This window comes from Drosophila willistoni, assembly GCF_018902025.1.
Source record: "Drosophila willistoni isolate 14030-0811.24 chromosome 2R unlocalized genomic scaffold, UCI_dwil_1.1 Seg167, whole genome shotgun sequence".
In the NCBI taxonomy this organism is placed as follows: Eukaryota; Metazoa; Arthropoda; class Insecta; order Diptera; family Drosophilidae; genus Drosophila; species Drosophila willistoni.
In genome coordinates this window covers 14,060,199-14,082,169 of record NW_025814050.1, presented here as the reverse complement: position 1 = coordinate 14,082,169, position 21,971 = coordinate 14,060,199, and the positions used below count along the sequence as shown (strand labels likewise).

The following is a 21,971-nucleotide window of genomic DNA, read 5'->3' as shown; positions in this document are numbered from 1 at the left end:
AGCAGCAGCATAAACACAAACATAAATCTCAATGATCATGTTGTTGATGACGATTGGAATGATGATGATGATGATGATGATGAGACACAGTCGCATAGCCACCCACACCACATGTGCATCTCGATTTCAGATTTCGGTTGTGCAGCTGCATACGGGTTTCAATTTTCGCCTGTTTAGCATAAAATATTCGCCACACATTTGACAAAATGCAATGCAACGACCGCCTACATTCTGGATTTTCTGACACATTTTCTTCATAATTCAAAGGAAAAATTCAACGTTGAGTAATACGCTTTTCCTCTTTCTCTCTTCAACATTTTGGCCAAGCTCCAAAACGATGAGTGTTTTGAGAATTTTTGATTTCAAAGATTCTCATGAAACTCAAAAGCTAACAGAAATTTCATATTTAGTTTTTCCTATGTACGGATAAATTACTAAGACTCTTTTTTATATCAACAAATTAGATTACTCGAAAATTACATATAATTTAAGGAATTCTACAACATCAATTTAAGAAACCTTATATACCTTGTATACTTAAATAGAATGAATTGAGGAAAGTTAACCCCAAAGATAAAGACAAAGCCGTTTCGATTGATTCCAATGTACATATATGCAGCTTGCAGAATTATTTTCATTTGTAAGACAAACAAATTTATATAGAAATATTAATTTGGACGTCATTCTGTCGGGCATTTTTTCTCATATGAGCTGTCAACATCTGGACAAAATATATTTCTTTATTGTGCTGGAACGCTTAAACATTGTTTACTTAATTTTCATGAGTTTTTTAAGAAATGCAAAAACTCAAAATTTCAGATACGCAAAAACATTCAAACTTTCATGTTAATTGATAATCCATTGGATATTCTTCTAAAAAGTCCGGAAAAAGAAAAAGAAAAAAATAAGCTTATCATAATTATTCCGATATCCGTTTATAATATTTACGGCTATCGTAATGGTTATGCATTTCGGTTGCACTCTCTAAAGACTTTTCCTCTGAGTTTTTTCTTTTTTCATTTTCTCTTACGATCTGTCGGCCATTTCTTTCTTTCGCTCGTTTTCTGATTAATTTTCCACAATTTGTTTTGCCAACACGTGAGATCTTTTTGCATTGAAATGAATTACACGCAATCAAAATATTGATTGAACACATTTAACAAGTTGTTGTACATACCATTCATTCGCCAAGTGGGATGATAGAAAGGGGGGAATGGGGTGGGGAGTTGATTCAGAAAGGGGTTTGGTTAAAATTCTCATGAAATTAACAAGGAAGAAAGTCCATTGGGCATGCGTGCCAAGTATGTAACCAACTTGGTCACGCATTTTGCGACCATAAATCTTCTGGCAAAGGCGTTGAAAAATTATATGAAAAATGGCAACACTTGCAAAACTCCAACTCTAACTTCAGCTGCAGTTCAACTCTGAGCCTCAGTTTCAGACTGAGACCGAGACTGAGGCTGAGTCTGAGTTGGAAACTGGGTAGGGCCTACAAACAATAAAGTCAGACAACTTAAGGCGCCATTCCCACTATTGTTATACTTTAGGCTTAAGTCAAAGGCATATTTCTTTATTTTTATTTTGCATAGCCTTCCGTTTATGACTTCATTAGCAGTCAACAAGTTACAGAGCACAAAAGCACAGAAAGAAAGAAAAATCAGTGTTTAGGCAATTAGCCACGCTTCATTTGCCCAGTGGAAAAAAAAATCAGTTTCTCTCTGCAGTTAAGAGGAGGCATTCATTAAGATTGACAGGAAATAATAAAATATAATTTGAGGCCTTGTGATTTGAGAATGTTTAGCTAATTGAGACACTTTTTCGCTCCCCATCCTCCCTCCTGCTCGTTAGACATACATATGTGAAAGAGATGTGTGGAAATGTTGTGCGGGCAGGGAGTGAAACTGAAAATGATCAAACTAATTTGTTAGTTTGTAATTGGATACCATACTATAAATATTTCATTATTTCTCTACTGGGAAATCGATGATAAGCTTAGCTAACTCAATTATATTTGATTTAAATTCTAACAGGGTTTTGTTTTTCAAAATCCAAAAAGGTCGTTAAACTTGTAAACTTAGACTTCAAATTAAGTTTGGGACAAGTTATAGTAGAATTTGATATATACTTTTTCTATTATTGGAATATCTTTTAGCAGTAGCTAGATATAGGTTCCTCAAGGGCCTTTTTAGGACGCTTAACTGAAAGAAACAGGCGTCCCCATTATTAAGGTCGTATTCATTTAGTTGAATAAAAATCTGGTTTGAAATTGGTGAAGTAAAATTCACCAAAGATGATAATTGGTTAATTCAAAGATAATTCAAATGGAAAAACAAACATCTGTCTTCATTACAGACCAATTCACATTGAAAATATATGTTCGTTCTTCCTCAAACATAAACAATTTACATATATCTCTATTAAGTATAACATTTATGCAAAATTTAGCTTAGCTATTTTCATATTTACACTCCGGAGTATATAGTATAATATTTTCTTCTAATTATGCAGTTGTATGTGGTATGCAATGTGACTATTTTGGTAATACTCTGCATAAATTTTCAAAATTTTACTTTATTTTATCATTTGTATTATTAATGAAAATTAGTTGACTCCATTAGTCGTCACCCGGCAAACTCAGCTCTACCATAAATTCTAATTAAATGTACAAGGCACTTTTCTCTCTATCTCTTTCCCGTTGTCTCTCTCGCTCTCTCTCTCTTTTTGCCTGTCTCTGTAACCTCTGTTTGAAATATTTAGCAAATATTTGTCAGTTGGGCAAGTTGACAGGACCAAAAACCACAAAACCAAAGGCACAGAATATAGTACAAATTATGTTCAGATGCAAGTTGTACGAATAGAATTTCCTGATATTTGTCTGCCTTTCTACTAGGTACATACTTACCTATATATACATACATATATATATAGATAAATGTGCATGCATCTCTCTACTGACTACACGATGTTAATATTGACATGACAAATAAATTGGCCTGGGTAGAGAGTTCAGGGGGAGAAATATCTGCTGTGTATCTGGTTAGAGGTAAAAGGCAACTCAACCAACTAACCAACCCGCCAGGCAAACAAACCTCAAAATAGTTTGGCAAAATTATGCATTAATGTCGGGCAGAAGAGTGTGAGAGAGCGGTGGAGAAAGGGGTTCGAAAAGGGGGAATTGGAGCCTACGTGCAAATAATGCAGTTAAATTGTTGTTTTGGGCCATGCAGAGGTTGAAGCCAAGAGCATCCAATGGCTAATTTTGTCGAGAGTTCGAGCAAAACGTTGAAGGTGGAGCACATACACCAACCAACCATCATGATGACGACAGGTGCCAAAGGGCATTCATTTGAGTGCAATTGTCGGTGCGTGAGAGTGTATGAGTATGTGGGTGTGTGTGTGTGTGTGTGTGTGTGTGTGTATGTATTTCTAGATTTCGGTTTTGCCGGATCTTCTGGCCCCATTGACAACTCTGACTGTGGACAATTGTTAATTGCCTTTCGCCAGTTGTCAACATGACCAAGCAAATATGCCAACATTTTTTATTGTCCATTTCCTCCCCTTTAATTTTTCCGGTTATTAAAACGGCATTTTAGTTCGCTAGTTTTCTGAACTAGTTTCTTTTAAATTTCATTAGAAAAACATTTAGATTTTCGCAATTTTTAACTTAATTTATTGTCGGGGTCGTATCATCATTTGTGCAAACGTAAGGGATATACTATCATTGAAGTTTGAAAATGAACCCCAAGTGACGCCATGTTTGTTGGGGGCAATACAGGTTTCATAATACTTTCCATTTAGATTACTCACCCTGAAAATATTGTTCATAAAAATGTTGTTGATTTAAAGATATAAAATGTTTTGTGCCCTTAAATCACTGATTTGATCATTCTTAGCCTTCAACAAGTTAATCATATTCTCTTTTATGGTGTTTATTGTCTTATCCTTAGCATTTAGTAATGCCGAATCATTTCCTTTATAGGCTTTTAAATCATTGATTTCCTTCTTTAATTAATGCCGTTGAGTTGAATTGCACAATTCTCCAAATCTGAGAGCGTGTAGTTATAATTTTCATCTAACCCACCGATGATTCTTTTAAAGTGTTTCTTCGTAGGAGGCTCGTCCTCATAACAAAAATTAACGCAACTATTCGTATTAGTTGCATCCTGGAATAAAAATTCTTGGCATTATCCGTCGACTAAATTCAGTCAGAGACTCTCACCGAAACGTTTGCTATAATGTCTTCAAATTCGGCAAACTGGAAAAAAAATAAAATTATAATAAGTTTAATAAGTAGACTTTTGTTGACTTTATATAGGTCTCTGGATTTCATGGGTGGACTGACAATTTGAAATAAACTACTTATATGACTGTTTAGAATTAATATTAAATACTTTTGCTAACATTTAAAATAAATAATGAAGTTAATTGGATATATGTCAATGGATGTCACAACCTAAGCTTTCCTTTTTGACACGGGCCAATAAATCACATCATTTATGTCTAAACCAGTATTAATCCGCTCCTGAGCTTATAATATTATTTGAGCTTAGCTAATTCATAGAGATTGTGACAAATTGTTGAGGATTGATTGAGGATTTCATGGTAAAGATATTTTGACATTATATAGTGATATAGTGACCATTTCCCGATTTTGTATGCCTAACATGCCTACCATAAAATTTGACGTGGTAGATGTTAGCCCCGGCCCTCTTGTTAAAACGGCATTTTAGTTCGGTAGTTTCTGAACTAGTCTCTTTTAAATTTTATTTGAAAAGCATTTTGATTTTCCAGGAATTTATATAACTCATTTTGTGAATACACTTTCTATTTAAATTTAACTTAATTTATGGTCGGGGTCGTATCATCATTTGTGCAAACGTAAGGGATATACTATAATTGAAGTCTGAAAATGAACCCCAAGTGATGCCACGTTTGTTGGGAGCAATTCCGGATTCATAATACTTTCCATTTAGATTACTTAACCTGAAAATATTGTTCATAAAAATGTTGTTGAATTAAATATATAAAATGTTTTGTTACCATGCTCTTTCATTTTCTTTGGTGGTCTTGAACCACCATCCACCCAGGTCATTGTTAGGTGATCGGTATACAGGATCTCGACCTTTGGCAGTAAAATTTAGACCTACATGGAAGGACAATGAATCGCCAGCAGTTCCTTTGTATTCGCCAACCGAAAGTAAATTATAACTTGCGTTTTCGTGATTAATTTTGAAATTATCATAGCGGGCATAGCCTGTGCTTCCAATAACATCTTTAACTGAGACGTATAACTCATGCTGGCGTGTCCTTAGCATGGAGTACAAGTTATCGAGGCCAATATGAAAATCTCCACCATTTGGATCACCAAATCCATTCTTGTACTCATTCCAATCCCGACTAAAACTGACATTTCCATAAACACGTCGTAGAATCACAGTCCAATCGGATACAGCTCGGATGAAAGGTGCGGTGAAGGATGGATTACCAGCAACTTGGATCCTACGAGTGCCATCAATGTAGATTTCCGAGTCTGACAAATCTTCCCCTTCATTCTTGTATTTTGTCAGCTGTTGGTCTTTTTCGTTCAAAAGTGCCCTTAAGTCACTGATTTGATCATTCTTAGCCTTCAACAAGTTAATCGTATTCTCTTTTAAGGTGTTAATTATCTCATCCTTAGAAATCAGTAATGCTGATTCGTTTCCTTTATAGGCTTTTAAATCATTGATTTCCTTCTTTAATTCGTCAATTTCGTCATCCTTTGCATTTGTTAAAGCGCTGTGTGCACTTGATTCCATCTTTATTTGATTTTTCAAATCTTTAATTTGTGCTTTCTTTTTGGCAAGTGTTAACATGTTTGCCATACGTTGTCTTTCCTTTAGGCTGAATTTAGCCTCGCAAATTTGCAAATTTTTCTTCTGTTCCTTGACTTGATTTGCACATTTTTCAAACTCTGAGAACGGGCCGTTATATTTCGCATCTAGCTCACCGCTGATTCTTTGGACCTGTTTCTTCGTAGGAGGCTCGTCGTCATAACAAAAATTAACGCAACTATTCGTAATAGTTGCATCCTAGAATAAAAATTCTTGTCATTATCCTTCAACTAAATTCAGTCAGAGACTCTCACCGAATCGTTTGCTATAATGTCATCAAAATCGGCAACCTGGAAAAGAAATAAAACTATAATTAGTTTAAACAGTTCTTTCATATTTTATTTTATCTTGCACTTGTGAAAATGAAACTAAATCTTTCCATTTTGTTGACTTTATATAGCTCTCTAAATTTCAGGGTTGGACTGCCAATTTGACATTAACTACTTATATAACTGTTTATAATTAATATTAAATACTTTTGCTAACATTTAAAATAAATAGTGCAATAAAGTGGATATAAAACAATGGATGTCAACCTAAGCTTTCAGTAATGGCGGTTCTTTTTTGATACGGGCCAATAAATCACATCATTTATGTCTGAACCAGTATTAATCCGCTCCTGAGCTTATAATATAATTTGAGCTTAGCGAATTCATAAAGAATGTGACGATTTGCTTGAGGCTTGATTGAGGATTTCATGGTAAAGATATTTCGACATTATATAGTGATATAGTGACCGTTTCCCGATTTTGTATGCCTAACATGTCTAAAAAATCCATCAAACGTCATTCTCATCATTTCATATAAAGGTGAGCAGGTTATAGCTTTAAAATAACCATACCATATCTCCAACTCGAAAACCAGTTGGGAATCATAGCTGAATGCAGTTTGCAATCTTTTTCTGTGCTGCAGAGAAGTATCTCTTATATACTTGCTTCGCAATCGCCTGATCTAGTTTAAAATATCCTTTACAAGGGTATAAAAAGTGCTAAAACAACTAGCAGACACACATTCTGAAACATCACTCAATTTGTTAAATTTATCTCTCTTGTTGCCATGAAAAAATGAAACTGTCAACTAGAAATTCTCTACACAATGAATTGCAAGTGCTCTATAAAGTCAGTCTGGGGCTTAAAAGCATTTCTAGGTATTATTATTCTAAGTATCTAAGTAGCTCACAGATTTTTTAACTTTAACTGAACTACAATTAACACAAATTGAATTCTTTGCTTTTGGCTTAGTTTTTAGCTACAATTTTTGACAAAGTCATGTGACCTGTGTCTAGTTAAAGAATAAAAGTGACAAGCAACGCCCACGTAACAACTGCAATTGCCACTGCAGCAAGTTGATAAAAAAAATAGCAAAAAACTTCATGAAAACATGTTGCTGGCATTAAAGGCAATTGCCTATACATATAGATACCTACAGATGTCTCTGTATATATTTGTATATATATGTATATATATACTTTATTTGTAGTCTCAGTTTTTGTTGCTGTTGTTGTTGTTGACGCTGCTGCGTGTTCAAGAGGAATGCCCAGGTTCATAGTCAGGCTTCTGGCCTGGCCTGGCCTGGCCTGGCTCATTGTCGCTGGACAGGTCCCAGACATGTTAACAGCAGCGCCAGCAACAACATCACAACTGCCAAGTGTCAAAGTCAAATATGCAAAAAAGGTAGAACCAGAGAGGAAGAGATAGAGAGAGAGAGAGCAAGAGAGATGAAAAGATATGTAGACCAAGTTAAATGTTGACAGTTGAGAAATGTAAGCTTCAAGGATGTAGCCAAAACGTATTGGCCATGACATACGGCTTGGGAATTTCAGTCTCTCTCACTCTTTCTGGGACTAGTCTTCTTCATCTCAAATGGTATTATTTGACAGGATTGCGTGCCAAAAAGGTAGAACAGGAAACGAAGATGACGATGACCATGACGATGATGTTGATGGCTAGTAGTAAACTTTGTTGATGCAAAACTAGAAAACATTCAATAGGGTTTTTTTTTTTTTGTTTTGCCTGAAACAAGTTTTGCATTTTAGGACCTTTAAAGTCTAACCAATTGCAATTGCCGCCTCATTGCGAAATGGTAACTGAAAAATAAAGTGGGTCGCCAGACCATACAAAAAGGTTTTCTGACTTTTCTGTAAGATTGAGCAATATTTCTTCACAAACAAACAAAAGAAACAAATTGACGTTTTGCATTTGCATTTTCCAAGCGCCAGCTACAGGGATTTAACTTTTGGTTTTTGTTTTTGTTTTTTCTTTTTTGGTTCGCCTACTTACATACTGACATACACTTGGAAAAAATTAATATACAATGTGTTTGTTTTATCTTAAGTATTGGCTTTGTTTTTTTAGCTAGAATGAACTTTGTCTTAAACTAGTAAGTGGGAATCAATGAGTATCGAACCCTTGTCATTTACTTTCCTGTAGTCATAGACGATAAAGTCTATGTATTATCGTAAGTCACTCATAACACTTTACTCGTAAGTAAAGTCTAGTAGAGTAAACAACAATTTTCAAAGTTAAGTCTATTTACTCAGATTTTCTATCAGCTTCAGGTTTTGGGAAAACTAAACTATCGACTATCGAGACTTTTGATGGATGACTGTTTATTTTGGACTAGTTAGGAGTTATCAAACTCAAGTTTTACACAATTTCCTGTTTAGACCTCAAAAGTGTTTTCTAGAGCCTCACGAATTCACAAACCATCATTAATGAGACTCCTATGAGATTGTTCATTTACATTTGCCTATTTAGATTCGGCGATTAGTTAGCTCCTATTAATAAATACCCTACAATTTATAACTAGGCTCTCAGAACTTTGATTTACGTAGATAAAATGCTTTATATATTCTAGAGTTTACAAAATCGAATAGAACTCTAAGGAACTGAAAATAAGACTCTACATTTTTCTAAATCTAAAAGTCTTTTTTCTAAGTGTAAATATATGTAATTATAGGGAGTGTCGGTCCATAGTAAATAGCAAAATGTATCACGAAGTATGTATATAGCATGAATTCGCAATATATACTTACATATATGTTCCTTAGGCGTCGGCGGTTTTTTTTTTTTTGTTGTTTGCCATATTTAATTGCACTGTCAAAATGCGTTAGGCGTTTTATCTTTACATCTTTTCCATTCAGTCGCTCTGTAGAGGACCCCACCTTCTTCTAGGTTTGTCACTTTGTCAGCGAAACATTTAATTATAGGCTACATTAAACACTGACTCGCTGCCTGACGAAGTGACTCCATCATATTTTTGTTGTTATGCATAATAAACTTACGCATGCAAAATTAAATAATAAAAATTTACCACGCATTTCGCACCAAAATTTCATTTGCTTGATAGAATTTTTAAATAACTTATTTTAAATTGAACACAACAAAAAAAAAAAAATACACATAACGAGATTGCAAATGGGCGGAACTTCATTTCGTTTGTGTCGTTATTTGTATACCCTCGATAGATTGTGATTGTAATAGACCTTTTTTTACAGTCTAGATCCATTACACTTTATTACTGGTGATTTTATATGTGGGAACTTCTGTAGTCACATAATTACTTAAATTTTCGAAAGCAAAATTATCACCAAGTGTGTTTATTTTTATAATTAAAGAAAGAAGGCTTAGATTATTAAAACACTTTTTGAAACGCCTGTAACTCCTTATAAAAAATTTTCGAAGAATTCCCTAAGAATTAAGATTTATACCAAGTAAATTTAATATTTCGTTGGATTTGATATAACGAGCTACTAATCAAGAAGATATACATAAACAAACTTTAGGTCTAAATGTATATACCCTAACAGATAGAGCATTAAAATGATATGGAGAAAAAATTGGTTATTTTGCGTGTAAATAAATACCATAAATGAAATTTGCATAAATTAAATTTATTATAAAATTCTGTGTGTATTCGAGTGTGCGTATGTGTTTGTTTGTTGACAATTTAATTATATATTAAAGTTAAATGATATTTTGTTTGTTAGTGCAGTTGTTTTTCTTAATTATTATGACGAATAATAATTTTGATTTTAATCAATGGATTTTTCAAAGCTAATTTACCACAGGCTAAATAAAGTTAAACTAAACTAAATTAAGTAAACAAATTGTTTACAGCCAAATCGATATAGTTTCTATTATAGGCCAGCTTGAGTTTAGAATTTAAGTTAGAAGTAAAAAGCACATTAAAAACTCATTCGACATGAATTTTAATAAAAACCAAAGTCAAAAAACATATTTCTATTCATTACTGACACACGTGCCATTTGGAAATTTCTTTTGATGAACATGTCACATGTCAGTTACCCCAGAAACCATTATCATCGCATCGAATCATCATTTACCTGGCTAATCAATTTGAAGCTCCAAAAACTTGTGTACTTAAAATGTACTAAGCGAATATGAATATATATGCATACATGTGTACCCATCTTCATATAATGGCACCTATATAGTATTTACGATGTTCATAAATAAAATGGCAAACAGGGGGCAAGAGAGTGAGAGACCACAAAAATGCCTTTTTGATACGTGTGAGGCATAAAATTTGGTTAAAAAATAAAATTCTTTCTCCTACTGTGGAGTGAGGGGAAGTGGTATCTTCTCACGTAGCCAAGCCGTGATATTTTGACAATACAGGGTGGACCATTTTGAATTTTAAAAAATGAGAATGGATAACAAATGTGGATGGCGGATTGAAAATGTTTTATTTACTCTAAAACAAAAGAAGTCACGCCTTTAAGTTTTACTCGTAAATTTATGGTTGATTTATCAACAGAATGCAACGGAATGCTAGTTAATCTTACTAAACTAATTTCGAACTTTACTTTTTCCAGTACTTCAGCCTGATTACTGATACTGATAACTACTATTTTGTTTATTATATACTTTAAGTGTATAACTTTACTAAATAAAATGTAATCTGTTAAATAAAATTATTTTTCATATTCACTTCTAAAAATTTAGCAGTTGTATTTATCTTTGCTTTGTTTTGAATCGAAACTTAACATGAAATAAATGTTGGATAAATGCATTTCTAAAAAGAAACTAAGCAAATAGAGAATTTGATATGAAATTCATAGACCTATGATCATAAAAAATGTTTAAATTAACATTTTGAAGCAAGCAAGATATACTCCTACTTTTTCTAGGTAGATCTCTTGTGAGATTTTCACATAGATGTTAAGTGCTTAACACTTCTCAATGTTAATAAACAACATATCAAATCCTTTACAGTAGTAATTTTTTTCAATCCATTCTAACTACAAGAGATGTGAATACGATTTAGTCTCTCAGAGACTTCATTCAAGAACCATAATCAAACAGATAGTTTATGAGACATTTTCAACATTTTCTAATGCCCATTTCCACATTTTAAATAACTAATAGTTTGAATTTCAAACGTTCAAGAGTTAAACCGCACTGTACATATATGTATGAAAATTTGATATTTTTTTATTAATTTATACATACAAATAAGTGTGTATGTCTATACTATTTGTCAATGGATTTGGCCATTTCCGTTCCCAGACCCTGTACTGAAAATTAAGCCAAGCATGAATTTCAGAATTTTTCGCCATGCGCATGGAAAGCGTTTTTCCACCAAGCGTTCATTTTAAATAAATAAAACAACAACACGGAATATAACAAAAAGCAACAAAAAGACCAACAGTGAGTGGAAAAGAGGTGAGTGAGAGGACGAGAGGGGCAGATTGGAAAAAAGTTTTAAATAAACAAATGGTCTGGGCAAGCAAATGAAATATTGAAACTAAACAAACCGAAGCCAGGGCGAACGAACAGGTGTCAACGTCATAGCCGCTGTCATCGAGTCGAGTTTCAGGTGACAACGTTTTATTTGCATTTCATTTATCTACCTGTGTGTGTGTGTGGTGTGTTTGTGTTTGTACCTGACCACTTGCTGGTTTTTTGTATCTTTCGCTCTTTGTTTTCTGCAGGTGTCCCAGACAACAATTAGAATTCGAAATCAATCAATTGATTTTGGTTAAATGATCAACCATTTCAATTGTTGTCGGCGGTTGAACTTGACACTCGACAAAATTAGGTGGTTCCAAACCGTGAGTTACATTAGGCCAAATGAAGATACAAAGAAACAGAATAAAGAGAGTTGCCGGGGAGAGTGTAGTTAATTTTTGAAAATGCTTCTTTGATGATATGGCGCTTGTTGCATTCTAACCAGGCCTAATGAGTTGGTAATGTGACTTGAAACCATTTAATACCCTGTACAAAGGTAAACGGAAGTCATGAAATGAAAACCGCAATTATACATTGGCTTAGATGGGAACAAAACAGATAATTTTCGTATGTGGGCAAACCAATTGGGTTAAGTGACTCTGACAAATTTATATGTTGACAAATGAGTTAATTAAATAGTTGAGACCTGAATACTTCAAACTTTTCAAGATTCTTATCAAGATCCGACCGTCAAATGTATATTAAAAGTTTAAGCTTAACGGCCTCGGATACTCGTTTCATGACTAATTTGTTTTATGGTAGTATAATTTTGGCATATTTTCTTTAGTAAAAAGTTGCCAGAAGTTTAAATCGGGAATAGTGAAAAGAATGTGGTTTCAGTATTTGAGAGATGGAAATTGTTTAAGCGATTAAGAGTTTCTTCCAATTGGAAACTAAAGTTGTCCTCTATTCATGAACCTTTTTAGTACTCAAATTTCTATTGCAAAATGCCTATTCCCATACATTTTCAGATGAATCTTTTATTAGCAACAAAGAGAATGCTTTGCATTTTAGTATACACAAAAGTATTGCTAAATATAAAAATTTAATTTGGATATCTAGCCCCAATATCTGCTAATATTCGAAATTTTCATGTCCAAGTTTCATCAGGACTGATGTGTATATGATATCAGGTGAAGCTCTAGACATTTTAAAAGACATTCCCATAAGATTTTGTTTCACTTTGTTATCATAGAGCTATTTCTTTAGAAACGGAAATCAATAAAAATTGAGTTATTTCTGATAAATTCAGTGATTCACGGAACTCATCCGTTTCTATATGGGTATCAGAAATCATAAACCAATATTATTAAATGAAATTAAACACAAGAAAAAAAGTTATTATGACAAGACCAAGCTGAAATTTATAATACTAATGTATTTATTCTCAATATTGAATAATTTTTAGTATTTTTGATTTTCTAGTTTGTGCCCCCGTTCTAATACCAAAGAAATCTCCTCGCTTTGTTTCTTTAATCTATCCCTTTATAATTTATAATTTGCCTATTTCCGTTTTTTATATGACTCTTCTAACCCCTTCTGTAACATAGATTTAATATTGTAGATTCCATTTAAATCTCAATCCCTTTCGAATTTTAAATTTAATTACAATCACTCCATACTATTGTTTTCTTCTGTTTGCCCCCATTTATTTTGCTTTGTATCTATGGTGTTTTAATAATTACAAAATAAAAATTGCCTGCCTGAAGGCTTTGCTTTTTTACATACCAGTCACAAACAGAGAAGACACAGGAAGAAAAAAAAAAAAACACACAAAAAGGGAAAAAAGAATATTTGCAATTCCATTTATGAGTTTGCAATGCGCGTTAAATCAAAGCTCTAGCATCTATTCATATGTCGAATGCATCTATTTCAATGTGTTTCTGGCTTAAACAAAGCCCAATGCATAAATAACTAACAAAAAATAGACACAGAGAGAGAGATAGAGGAGAATATAAAAAATGGAGGGAAAACTGGTAAATCTCCAACAAAGTAGCGCCAAAAAAGTACAACAAAAAAAACCATACACACTCCGTATCTAACAGATACACGCGCCATAAACTATGAAAAAACGTATGGTTCCGTTTCATGCTCGGTCCGTACTTGCTGCCGATAGATGAGCATGGCCATAAAATATCAATTTCGTTTTTACATGAAACAAAATAAGAAAAATATATGAGAGAAAAAGAAGCAAAAAACCGATACGGCAAAATCGAATGCAAACTTATGAGTTTCTCTATATAGCCATAGCTATCTATACACGAATGTGTGTCTAGGTATAGGCAAGAGGTGTAAGAAGAAAAATGTTCAACATGATAAAATATCGAAATAAAATGTAAAAAAGAATAATTGAAAAATGTATTGCAGTAAAAATGAAGCAGCAAAATACGAATTTCAACCATACAAAGTACATGCAATTTGTATTGAAGATTTGAATAAAAATGCATCAGCTGGAACCAAAACAGTTGCGGATAGTTGAATATGTATGACAAGCTATTTAACATGAAATGAGAGGTAAATGTGGCAGGGTAGAGAGGAAATCATATATGATAGATGATTCAAAGTTACATTCCCATTCTAGTCAGATGAACAATGGTCGACCAAAAAGTTACATTTCAACAAAATAAAGTTCGATTTTTCAAACAGATCGATTTGATATATTTTTTATGGCATTTGCCCATTAGGTAAAATGCTATATTTATGTCATAAAAAAGTATAAAATATGCTAAAAGAAATATGTTGACCAAGATAAGATACACATATGTAAGTACCACATGGTTTGTTTCACATTTGAGCATGATTTTGAAACTTGATATACTAATATGTCTTATTAAATTCTAACTACTTGCCAAATTTCTTAAAAGTAAGATAAAAAAAAACTAAGTTATACTTATAAAGGTTTTTTATCAGGCTAACTAAAAAGTAGTACAGTTATGCTTAGAAAAGTGCGTGAGATTGTCTCAGTATAAACCTATAAACTATAAACCTAGAGATTTATCATATTTTACATTTTAGTTGATTTCAGTTCTTATACAAATCTTATTCTATTTGATTATATACAAATGGGTCCTCTATATACCCAAAAGTATGCAATTAGTTCTAAATACTTAGCCCAGCTTGTGGAACAATTCACATTGCAATTATTTTAAATATGCCATATATGGTTAGCATAGACAAACACTCAACTTTTCCATATATTATTTCATTGTCATCGCGTTTCTATTAAAAAAAAAACATATTTTTTTCTGGCTCTTCAATTATTGTGCATTCAAGCTGACAAAAAGCAAAAATTGTCGTACATGCAACATTTTGAACCAGCAAATTTTTTAAACACACAAATACAAACAAATTTATTGAAATTTCCATAATCGAAAAAAACAACCTCATGTTCATTATTATCATTTGTCTCTTTTTTTGTTGCAGGTGAGTGACAGAGATGAAGAGTTTGGTAAATTACATCGCAAATATGCATAGTATATAAAGTATATATATACATTTAGTAAGTATTTTTGGATGTCATAAACAAATGGATTGTTTTACAATTTGTGCAAACAAAGCGGAAAATGCATATATTTGCAACTATTTTTCAACTAATTGGAATTTCAATAAAATTTTTGATCGATATTTTGCCTTTTGGGGACTATTAATTATCTGATTTGATGTGTTCAGCCAATTAGTCGATTGGCAATATTTCAAGAGCTTTACTTGCAGGTGCACTCAAATGTAAAACAAACTAATTTTAAATATTTATATTTATTATTACTAGGGTAATGCAATCATTTGACAAAAAAAAAGGAAACCATTTTCATTTAATTCTAAAGTTTTCGCTTTCACAATAATCATGCAACCAGCTAGCCCAGCCGTCCCACTTGGCATAATATTGGCTTTGCCATGCGGTAAACTCCCCTGGCAGTTGGCGTAAATATTTTCAATGCAACATGCAATTTCTTCTAATCTAAACACTCGCATCGCAGCATCGGGCAAAGGACAGCTTAGAGCATCGCGGTTCGCATTTTTTATTGTTGTATTTTTTTGGTGGGAAGCAAGGGAATTGGCGGTGGTCTGTCTTGGTGATACTGTGCACTGCATAACTTAAGGCGTAACTAAGGCGACGACAACAACAGAGAAAGAGAAAAGCGAAAAAAGCTATGTAAACGGACGGGTTGGTGGATGAGATCGAGGGGGTGTTATGAAAAGAGCCAACGACATTGTTGGCAACCTAGAAAACCCAATTGTGTGCCAATGGCAAAGCGAGAATGCACCAGCACATAACATTAAGTACACTGAGAGAAAAATAGCTCCAAAAACGAAGTGTTGCAATGAAATTTGAAAATTATTTGTTGGTAATCGTTTTACTTCGTTTTCTTAGTAATAATTATTTGATTTTACTTACCTCAACATAATATTTTTCTGTTATTCCTCGAAATACTTAAATGGTGACCCCGACGTATTTTCAAGCTTTGCTGGTTGGGGATTCATTTGAGGACTTAGCCTTTGATTACCTCTTTATTAGTTGGCATCTCTTTAAGTTTCCAAAACTAATGAGCCTAAGACTAATAAGCCAATAGTGAATCATAGATCTGGCGTCTTATATAAGAAAAAGTTCCAAATCTCTTAGTGTAGCTTGCTGGCACGTTTACCCAAGCACTTTCTTCAAGATGCCTATTCCCAAGCACTAACAGCAGCAGCAGCAGCAGCTACTCTGGCGGCACCTTAGCATATCTTGGAGGCTAATCTAACTAAAGGAGGCTGGACTCAGAGTCGCGGGTGCTCGCACTCCTCGCAAGTTGCGTGCAATTTGCTCTCCACCTTTACTTTTCCGCCTTCTATTTCCCCTTCACCAGCGTCTTCTATCCATCCATTAGTCTTTCTCCACCTTACGTTGCCATTCAATGGTTATTTTTCTATGCACATATTTGGTATTTTTATTTTTATTTTTCATATTTTCATCTTTTCTTTTCGTTTTTTTATATTTTTTGTACCTATTTCTCTTTTTTACTGTAAATAATAGCAATACATATTTAAATTGTGCTTGTGTAAGTGTGTGTGTGTGTGTGCCACATTGCCGTCGCCATCTCCACTTCCATCTTTGCCTCCTTCCTTCCTTCCTTTAGTTGCGTTTCCTGTGCCATTGATAGCCATCTCCTGTTGCCTCGCCTGCATTTTTACTAAGACTCCGTTGACTTTTATGTACAGCTTCCCCATATACGCTTTATCAATATGTATATGCATTATATATAGGTACCTATGTACATATAGATTTTTCCTTTTTCTATTTATATAAATTGTAAGTAAGAGTTACTCCCCTCACCTCACACTATAAGGCATTGCTACAGATTCTTTCTTTAAGAGAGAACGATGAAGTTTTTAAATTGGCCTGGGCCTTCTCTCTTTTCTAATAGAACGATAAAAATTTTATGGCAATCAATTTAATGCGCTGAAGCACACGCACTTTGCCAAAGGTCGCTGTGGCAACGTGGCTCCAGAAAGAAGAGAGAAGACCTCCTCATGTCGATGTCGGGGGAAGCCTTAGCCAAAGTTGCCACAATTGCCAGAACACGCAGAAATCTTACTAAATATTTCAACGCGGGGCCAAGAGGGTATCAAGAGCAACAATATTCCAAGCTAAAATTGGGTGAGAAGGCGTTTAAGAGTTTTGGGGTAAGAAGTTCAAGGAAAAGTTTGTCGGTTATGGAGGAAACCTAATAAGTATTTATATAATCAAACAATTGTATGAGTCTGCGTTGAAAAACTGATATAATGTGCTTAGGAAAAAGAAAATATTTTATAATTCAAACACGCGAAGCAAAGATTCGCGAAACAAAGAAACTTCTAAAAGTTCTGTTTCTATTTTCCAATTGCTATCAAACAAGTTGAAAGAAAAATCATAAGATGTTTCCAAACGTTTGAGTTAGTCTGTTTTAAGCGCTTTGGCTTTTAGTTGATTTAACTTTAAGTAATTGGTATATGTTTTTTAAAATGCCTTTGAAAATGGTTAGGTCTAAAATTAATATATTAAATGAATCATCGGTGTTTTAGTTTCTAAGTATTTGATTATAAGAGTTGCTGGAATAACATACAAAGATCGATTATATAATCGATAATTTTTTCCCCATAAGCTGATGGTATTGTTAAATTCTCCTAAATTCTTCTGTTCCACACATCTTTCAGGCTAGAAATAAAATGTAGGGATATGTTTTTCCATAGTTTCTATATTCTTTCCTCTTGTAAATTGAAAACCTAGTTAAGATTAGTACGAAATCGGTGTGGAAATTGAATAAGTATTATTCACTTTATTTGTTCTTCTTGAAAGGTTTTAAATAGAAATAAAATAGTAAACTTAGTCAGAAATATTAAACAAACAAATTATTATAAAACTTGAAAAAATTGTTAAAAATATTAAAAAAATAGCAGTAAACTTTTCTAATTTATTCGGTCATTGTGTTTAATTGGACTCTTTCGAGCTATGGATAATCGACACTTCTTTCATATAGTATCAGTATCTATTCATTGTTTTTCAATCTTGTATTAATTTTCATTGTATTCAATTGTCATTTGAGTGCACATAAGGAATTCCCTAGCGTTAAGCTATACTTATACGAATGTCCTGTCATTTCAATTACATTTCTTCACTTCAATCAAATCGCATTAAGAACTTTCTTTTCCTGCCTTCTGCTCATTCTCTTTTTTGGCTATCGAAAATGGCATGTCCTTGTGCAACACGCGTCCTTCTGCACTTGCAGTCAATCGTAAATTGAATTTAAACCGTCTCGTCCTGCCTTGGCGTGCCAACTGCCGCGTTTCCCTCTTCGATCAGCAATCTAATGATTGCCTTGGTCCAAAGAGAAATACTTGCTTGGACTTTGGCAATTGCTTTTCAATTTCTTATCGCATAGACTTTTCGGGTAAGTCAGTGGGTAAGTGAGGTGGTTGACAGTGGTTGAGTGAGTCAGTCAGTGAGTGACTTCTGTCAGCCACGAAAGGACACTTGAAATTATTGAAATTGTTTTGCCTGCATTCTGGACTGCCATCTCTATTTCTATGTCCGTCTCAATTTCTCTCTTTGTCTCTCTGTCTCTGACTCTGTGTGATAATCGCCATGGAATTTTCTCATTTTGTGCGATTGCAAGAATTTTGTGGATTTTCGGTTATTGATTTTGAAATGCCAAACAGCCTGAAAAGATAGAAACAGACAGAGAGAGAAAGAGAGAGAGATATAGCAAGTGTCTCTGGTTGAATGTGTGCCTCGTCGCCTGCTTGTTTGTGGTTTTGTATGCCTTTAATTAGTTGCTAATTTGCTGCAAAATGTACGGACGGACATTTTCAGGCTCTCTGAAGTGTGTGTTTGCAAATTCTATATAGTTGCCCGGGGTTACCCACCACTCGAAATAAGCAGAAAAGCCAGCGAAATAATAATAAAAGAAATAACAAAATTTAAGAACCATCCAAGTCCCGAAATTCCATTTATGTATGCTCCACACATCGTTGAGTCATTAAGCGTAAATAACTTAATTTTCAGAAGTCTCAACTCCCTTCTCCTCCCCGTCCCCCGTCCCCCTCCCCAACATCCCACTCCCACCTGACAATACTCGCTCAGGCAACATATATACATATTTGTATTTTTCGTCGATTAAAGGACTGAAATTTTATTCCATATACCAAACAAAAAAAATGTTTAATTTTTTATAATTCCTTTTCATTCGTTGGCGGTTAATTAAATTCAGTCGGTGCTGTATATAAAGACAGACGACGACTTTTTGATACCCTATACAGCAATGATGAAATAAAGGCTTAATCAATTTATTTTCTTGTCTAATCTTCTCTATTTAAATTACGAAAAGTTTTTACTTGTTTCATACAAAAAGTCTTTCTTTTGGATCCAAGATTATGATCATCTTACTTATCATCATATTTTGGCCTGCTTGACAATTACTAGAGACACTAGAACAATGAATTCCCAATCAATTACTATATCGGACTTAAATATAGGTCGCTCTAGAACAGACAATCTTGGATTAACTCAAAGTTCCTGTGCCTACTACAATTTCAATGAGGATCACATTAAAGAGAGAGTAAACTTGCCATGACATACCAGCTCGATTTTTATTTTCTTAACTTATATACTTTCTCGCCTTTCCTTATAACATTATAACCCTTTTTGGCTATAGGGTATAAAAAAGGGGCTTGGCATCGTCAGCTGAGAGACCCCATACAGAAAGAGAAGAAGAAAGAGTAACACAGACGCGCACGGGCGTTGATTTATAGTCGCGTTGCTTTATAAATCAAATGAAATGAAATTTATATAAATAAATAAAATGTCATATAAAAGGCGCATATACATATGTACGTACACACTTATGTATGTATGTATATACATTTATATATATATATGTATACATATATGTACTATCGCATTGAAATCGCTTCGGTCGGTCAAACTCTTTAGCACCATTAACAAAAGATTTTCGCCATTATTTCGTTCAATATGTCCGTTCGTTGCCTTTTCATTTACGTCGTCTTTGTTGACCACACTTAATCCTTTCCACAGGGCCAAGTAGCGTGGCATTGCATTCTGCGATAAATTCGCATTAAATAAGAGAAAGAAAGAGAGAGAGAGCGAGAGAGTAAGAGGAGGGGAGTAGAAAAGAAACGAGAAAGACTGACTGACCAATCGAATGACCACCAACAATGCTTCTGCACTCATTCTGGTCGAATCCCGTGCACTTGGCGCACAATTCAATGATAGAAAATCGAAGTGCATCGAAACCGTTTTTGCCCTGCTAAAGAATGTCAATAACAAAAAGGGCAAAAAAGAAAAAAACGACAGGGCCGGCCAGAACTTGTCTTTAATGATTTTGTGTCCTGGACAATAAATCGAACAGTTGTTGTCTTCATTTGTTCAGCGAGACAGAGCTGCAGAGATAGCCATCATAACACTTTACTGTGGTTTTTAGTTATCGATTTTAGTTCTTAGTTTGCTCAACTATTTAACTACTTTAACTTTAAGTAGAAAAAGATTATAACTTTTTATTGTTTGAAACAATTTCTCAAAAGCAAGTAAGGTGTCAAAAGTTTGACTTTTTGAAACTGAGTCCGATTTGGCTTTCGATTATTGAATTCAGGGTTGTCAAGTTATACAATAGAAATCAATCAGAAATTCTCAGAAATATTATATTTTCATGAAATAATTTTGAAATTATAAATTTCAAATATTTTTGGATACGGATCTGGAAATAGGTGTCATAAACCTAGTAATATAGAGTGTGGGATCTAAATCTAGACCGCGCAGGATGAACTCCATTATTTTAAAGGGAAAATCAGTTTTGGGTATTGAAATTTTTCACTTTGAGAGCTAAAATGTCGTTCTTCCCATATTTATTTCTCAAGGATCCTTAGCTAAAATTTGTTTCGAAAGCATCTTTCTAAATGTTCGCCAAAAAAAATGTTCAAAATTAAATTGCTATAAACTATAGAATGGCTAAAATTATTCGGGAGAACTTTTTATATTCGTATTAACATAAGACTTATAGTTTTATAAATCAAATTGGACACTTAAGTGGGTAAAATTGATTATTCATTTTCTTGGTGAGTAATTACTATGAAGATTTCCAAAAAATTACAAATATAATGCAAAATATTTTCCTTCCATCAACTTTAGTTTAAAAGGTTCGCCTTTATTAATCTGCAAAAACTCTTACATTTATTTCAGTGTACCCTGTTTTTTTTTTTTGTACCACAGTTTAAGCCTTTCAATGAAATTGGGGACCAAGTTCGCATTGCAATTGACAACTTCAATGTGAACAATATTATTTTGCATTTTTTGGCAGAGTTTTCGTTTTCATTTTCTTCTCTCCTGTTTTTTTTTTATTTTGTGAGAAGTACATCCATTGTCTGCTCCTTCTGCTGTGGCTTCTGACTTCTCGTTTTGGCCATATCGTTTTACGCTTCGTGGCGCGGTGGCGCATCTGCAGATGCGGTTTCACTTGGTAGCTGAAGGAGCAGCCACCAGCAGCCAGCGAACGATGGGAGATGGTTTAAATGTAAGCGAGTACATCTTGTATATATCTTTGGCATATGTGGCAACTACTCTGTTGCCTCTTTCCTGCCTTTAGCCCCCATCTATTGTGGTTTACTTGACTTTTGTTGCATATTACGTAAGCCGTTTGGGTTGGCGTTTCCAATGCACTTGGCATCCGTGCATCGTGCCATCGTGCACCGTGAACAATGTCTATTTGAATGAGTTTTAACTGTGCCACAGACAGACACAGATGTCTGTACATTTATGGGGGAAAGGCTACTGTTTGTGGTGGGCGGTGGCGGCGGCGGCGGCGGCGTTGGTAGAGAATAA

At 34.0% G+C, this 21,971-nt stretch overlaps 2 protein-coding genes across 5 annotated transcripts in view; one reads left to right on the top strand and one right to left on the bottom strand.

Moving 5' to 3' along the window:
• LOC6642508 (protein sickie) overlaps positions 1 to 21,971 on the top strand; it is a 215,571-nt gene that overhangs the window by 92,406 nt on the left and 101,194 nt on the right. The window lies entirely within an intron of this gene.
• LOC124460206 (fibrinogen-like protein 1) lies at positions 4,731 to 6,210 on the bottom strand. The gene is made up of 3 exons (XM_047010632.1): positions 6,125 to 6,210; positions 5,041 to 6,068; positions 4,731 to 4,983 (listed from the first exon to the last, which is right to left on the bottom strand). The coding sequence occupies exons 1-3, from the start codon at positions 6,203 to 6,205 to the stop codon at positions 4,845 to 4,847; spliced, it is 1,248 nt and encodes a 415-aa protein (XP_046866588.1). The 5' UTR covers positions 6,206 to 6,210; the 3' UTR covers positions 4,731 to 4,844.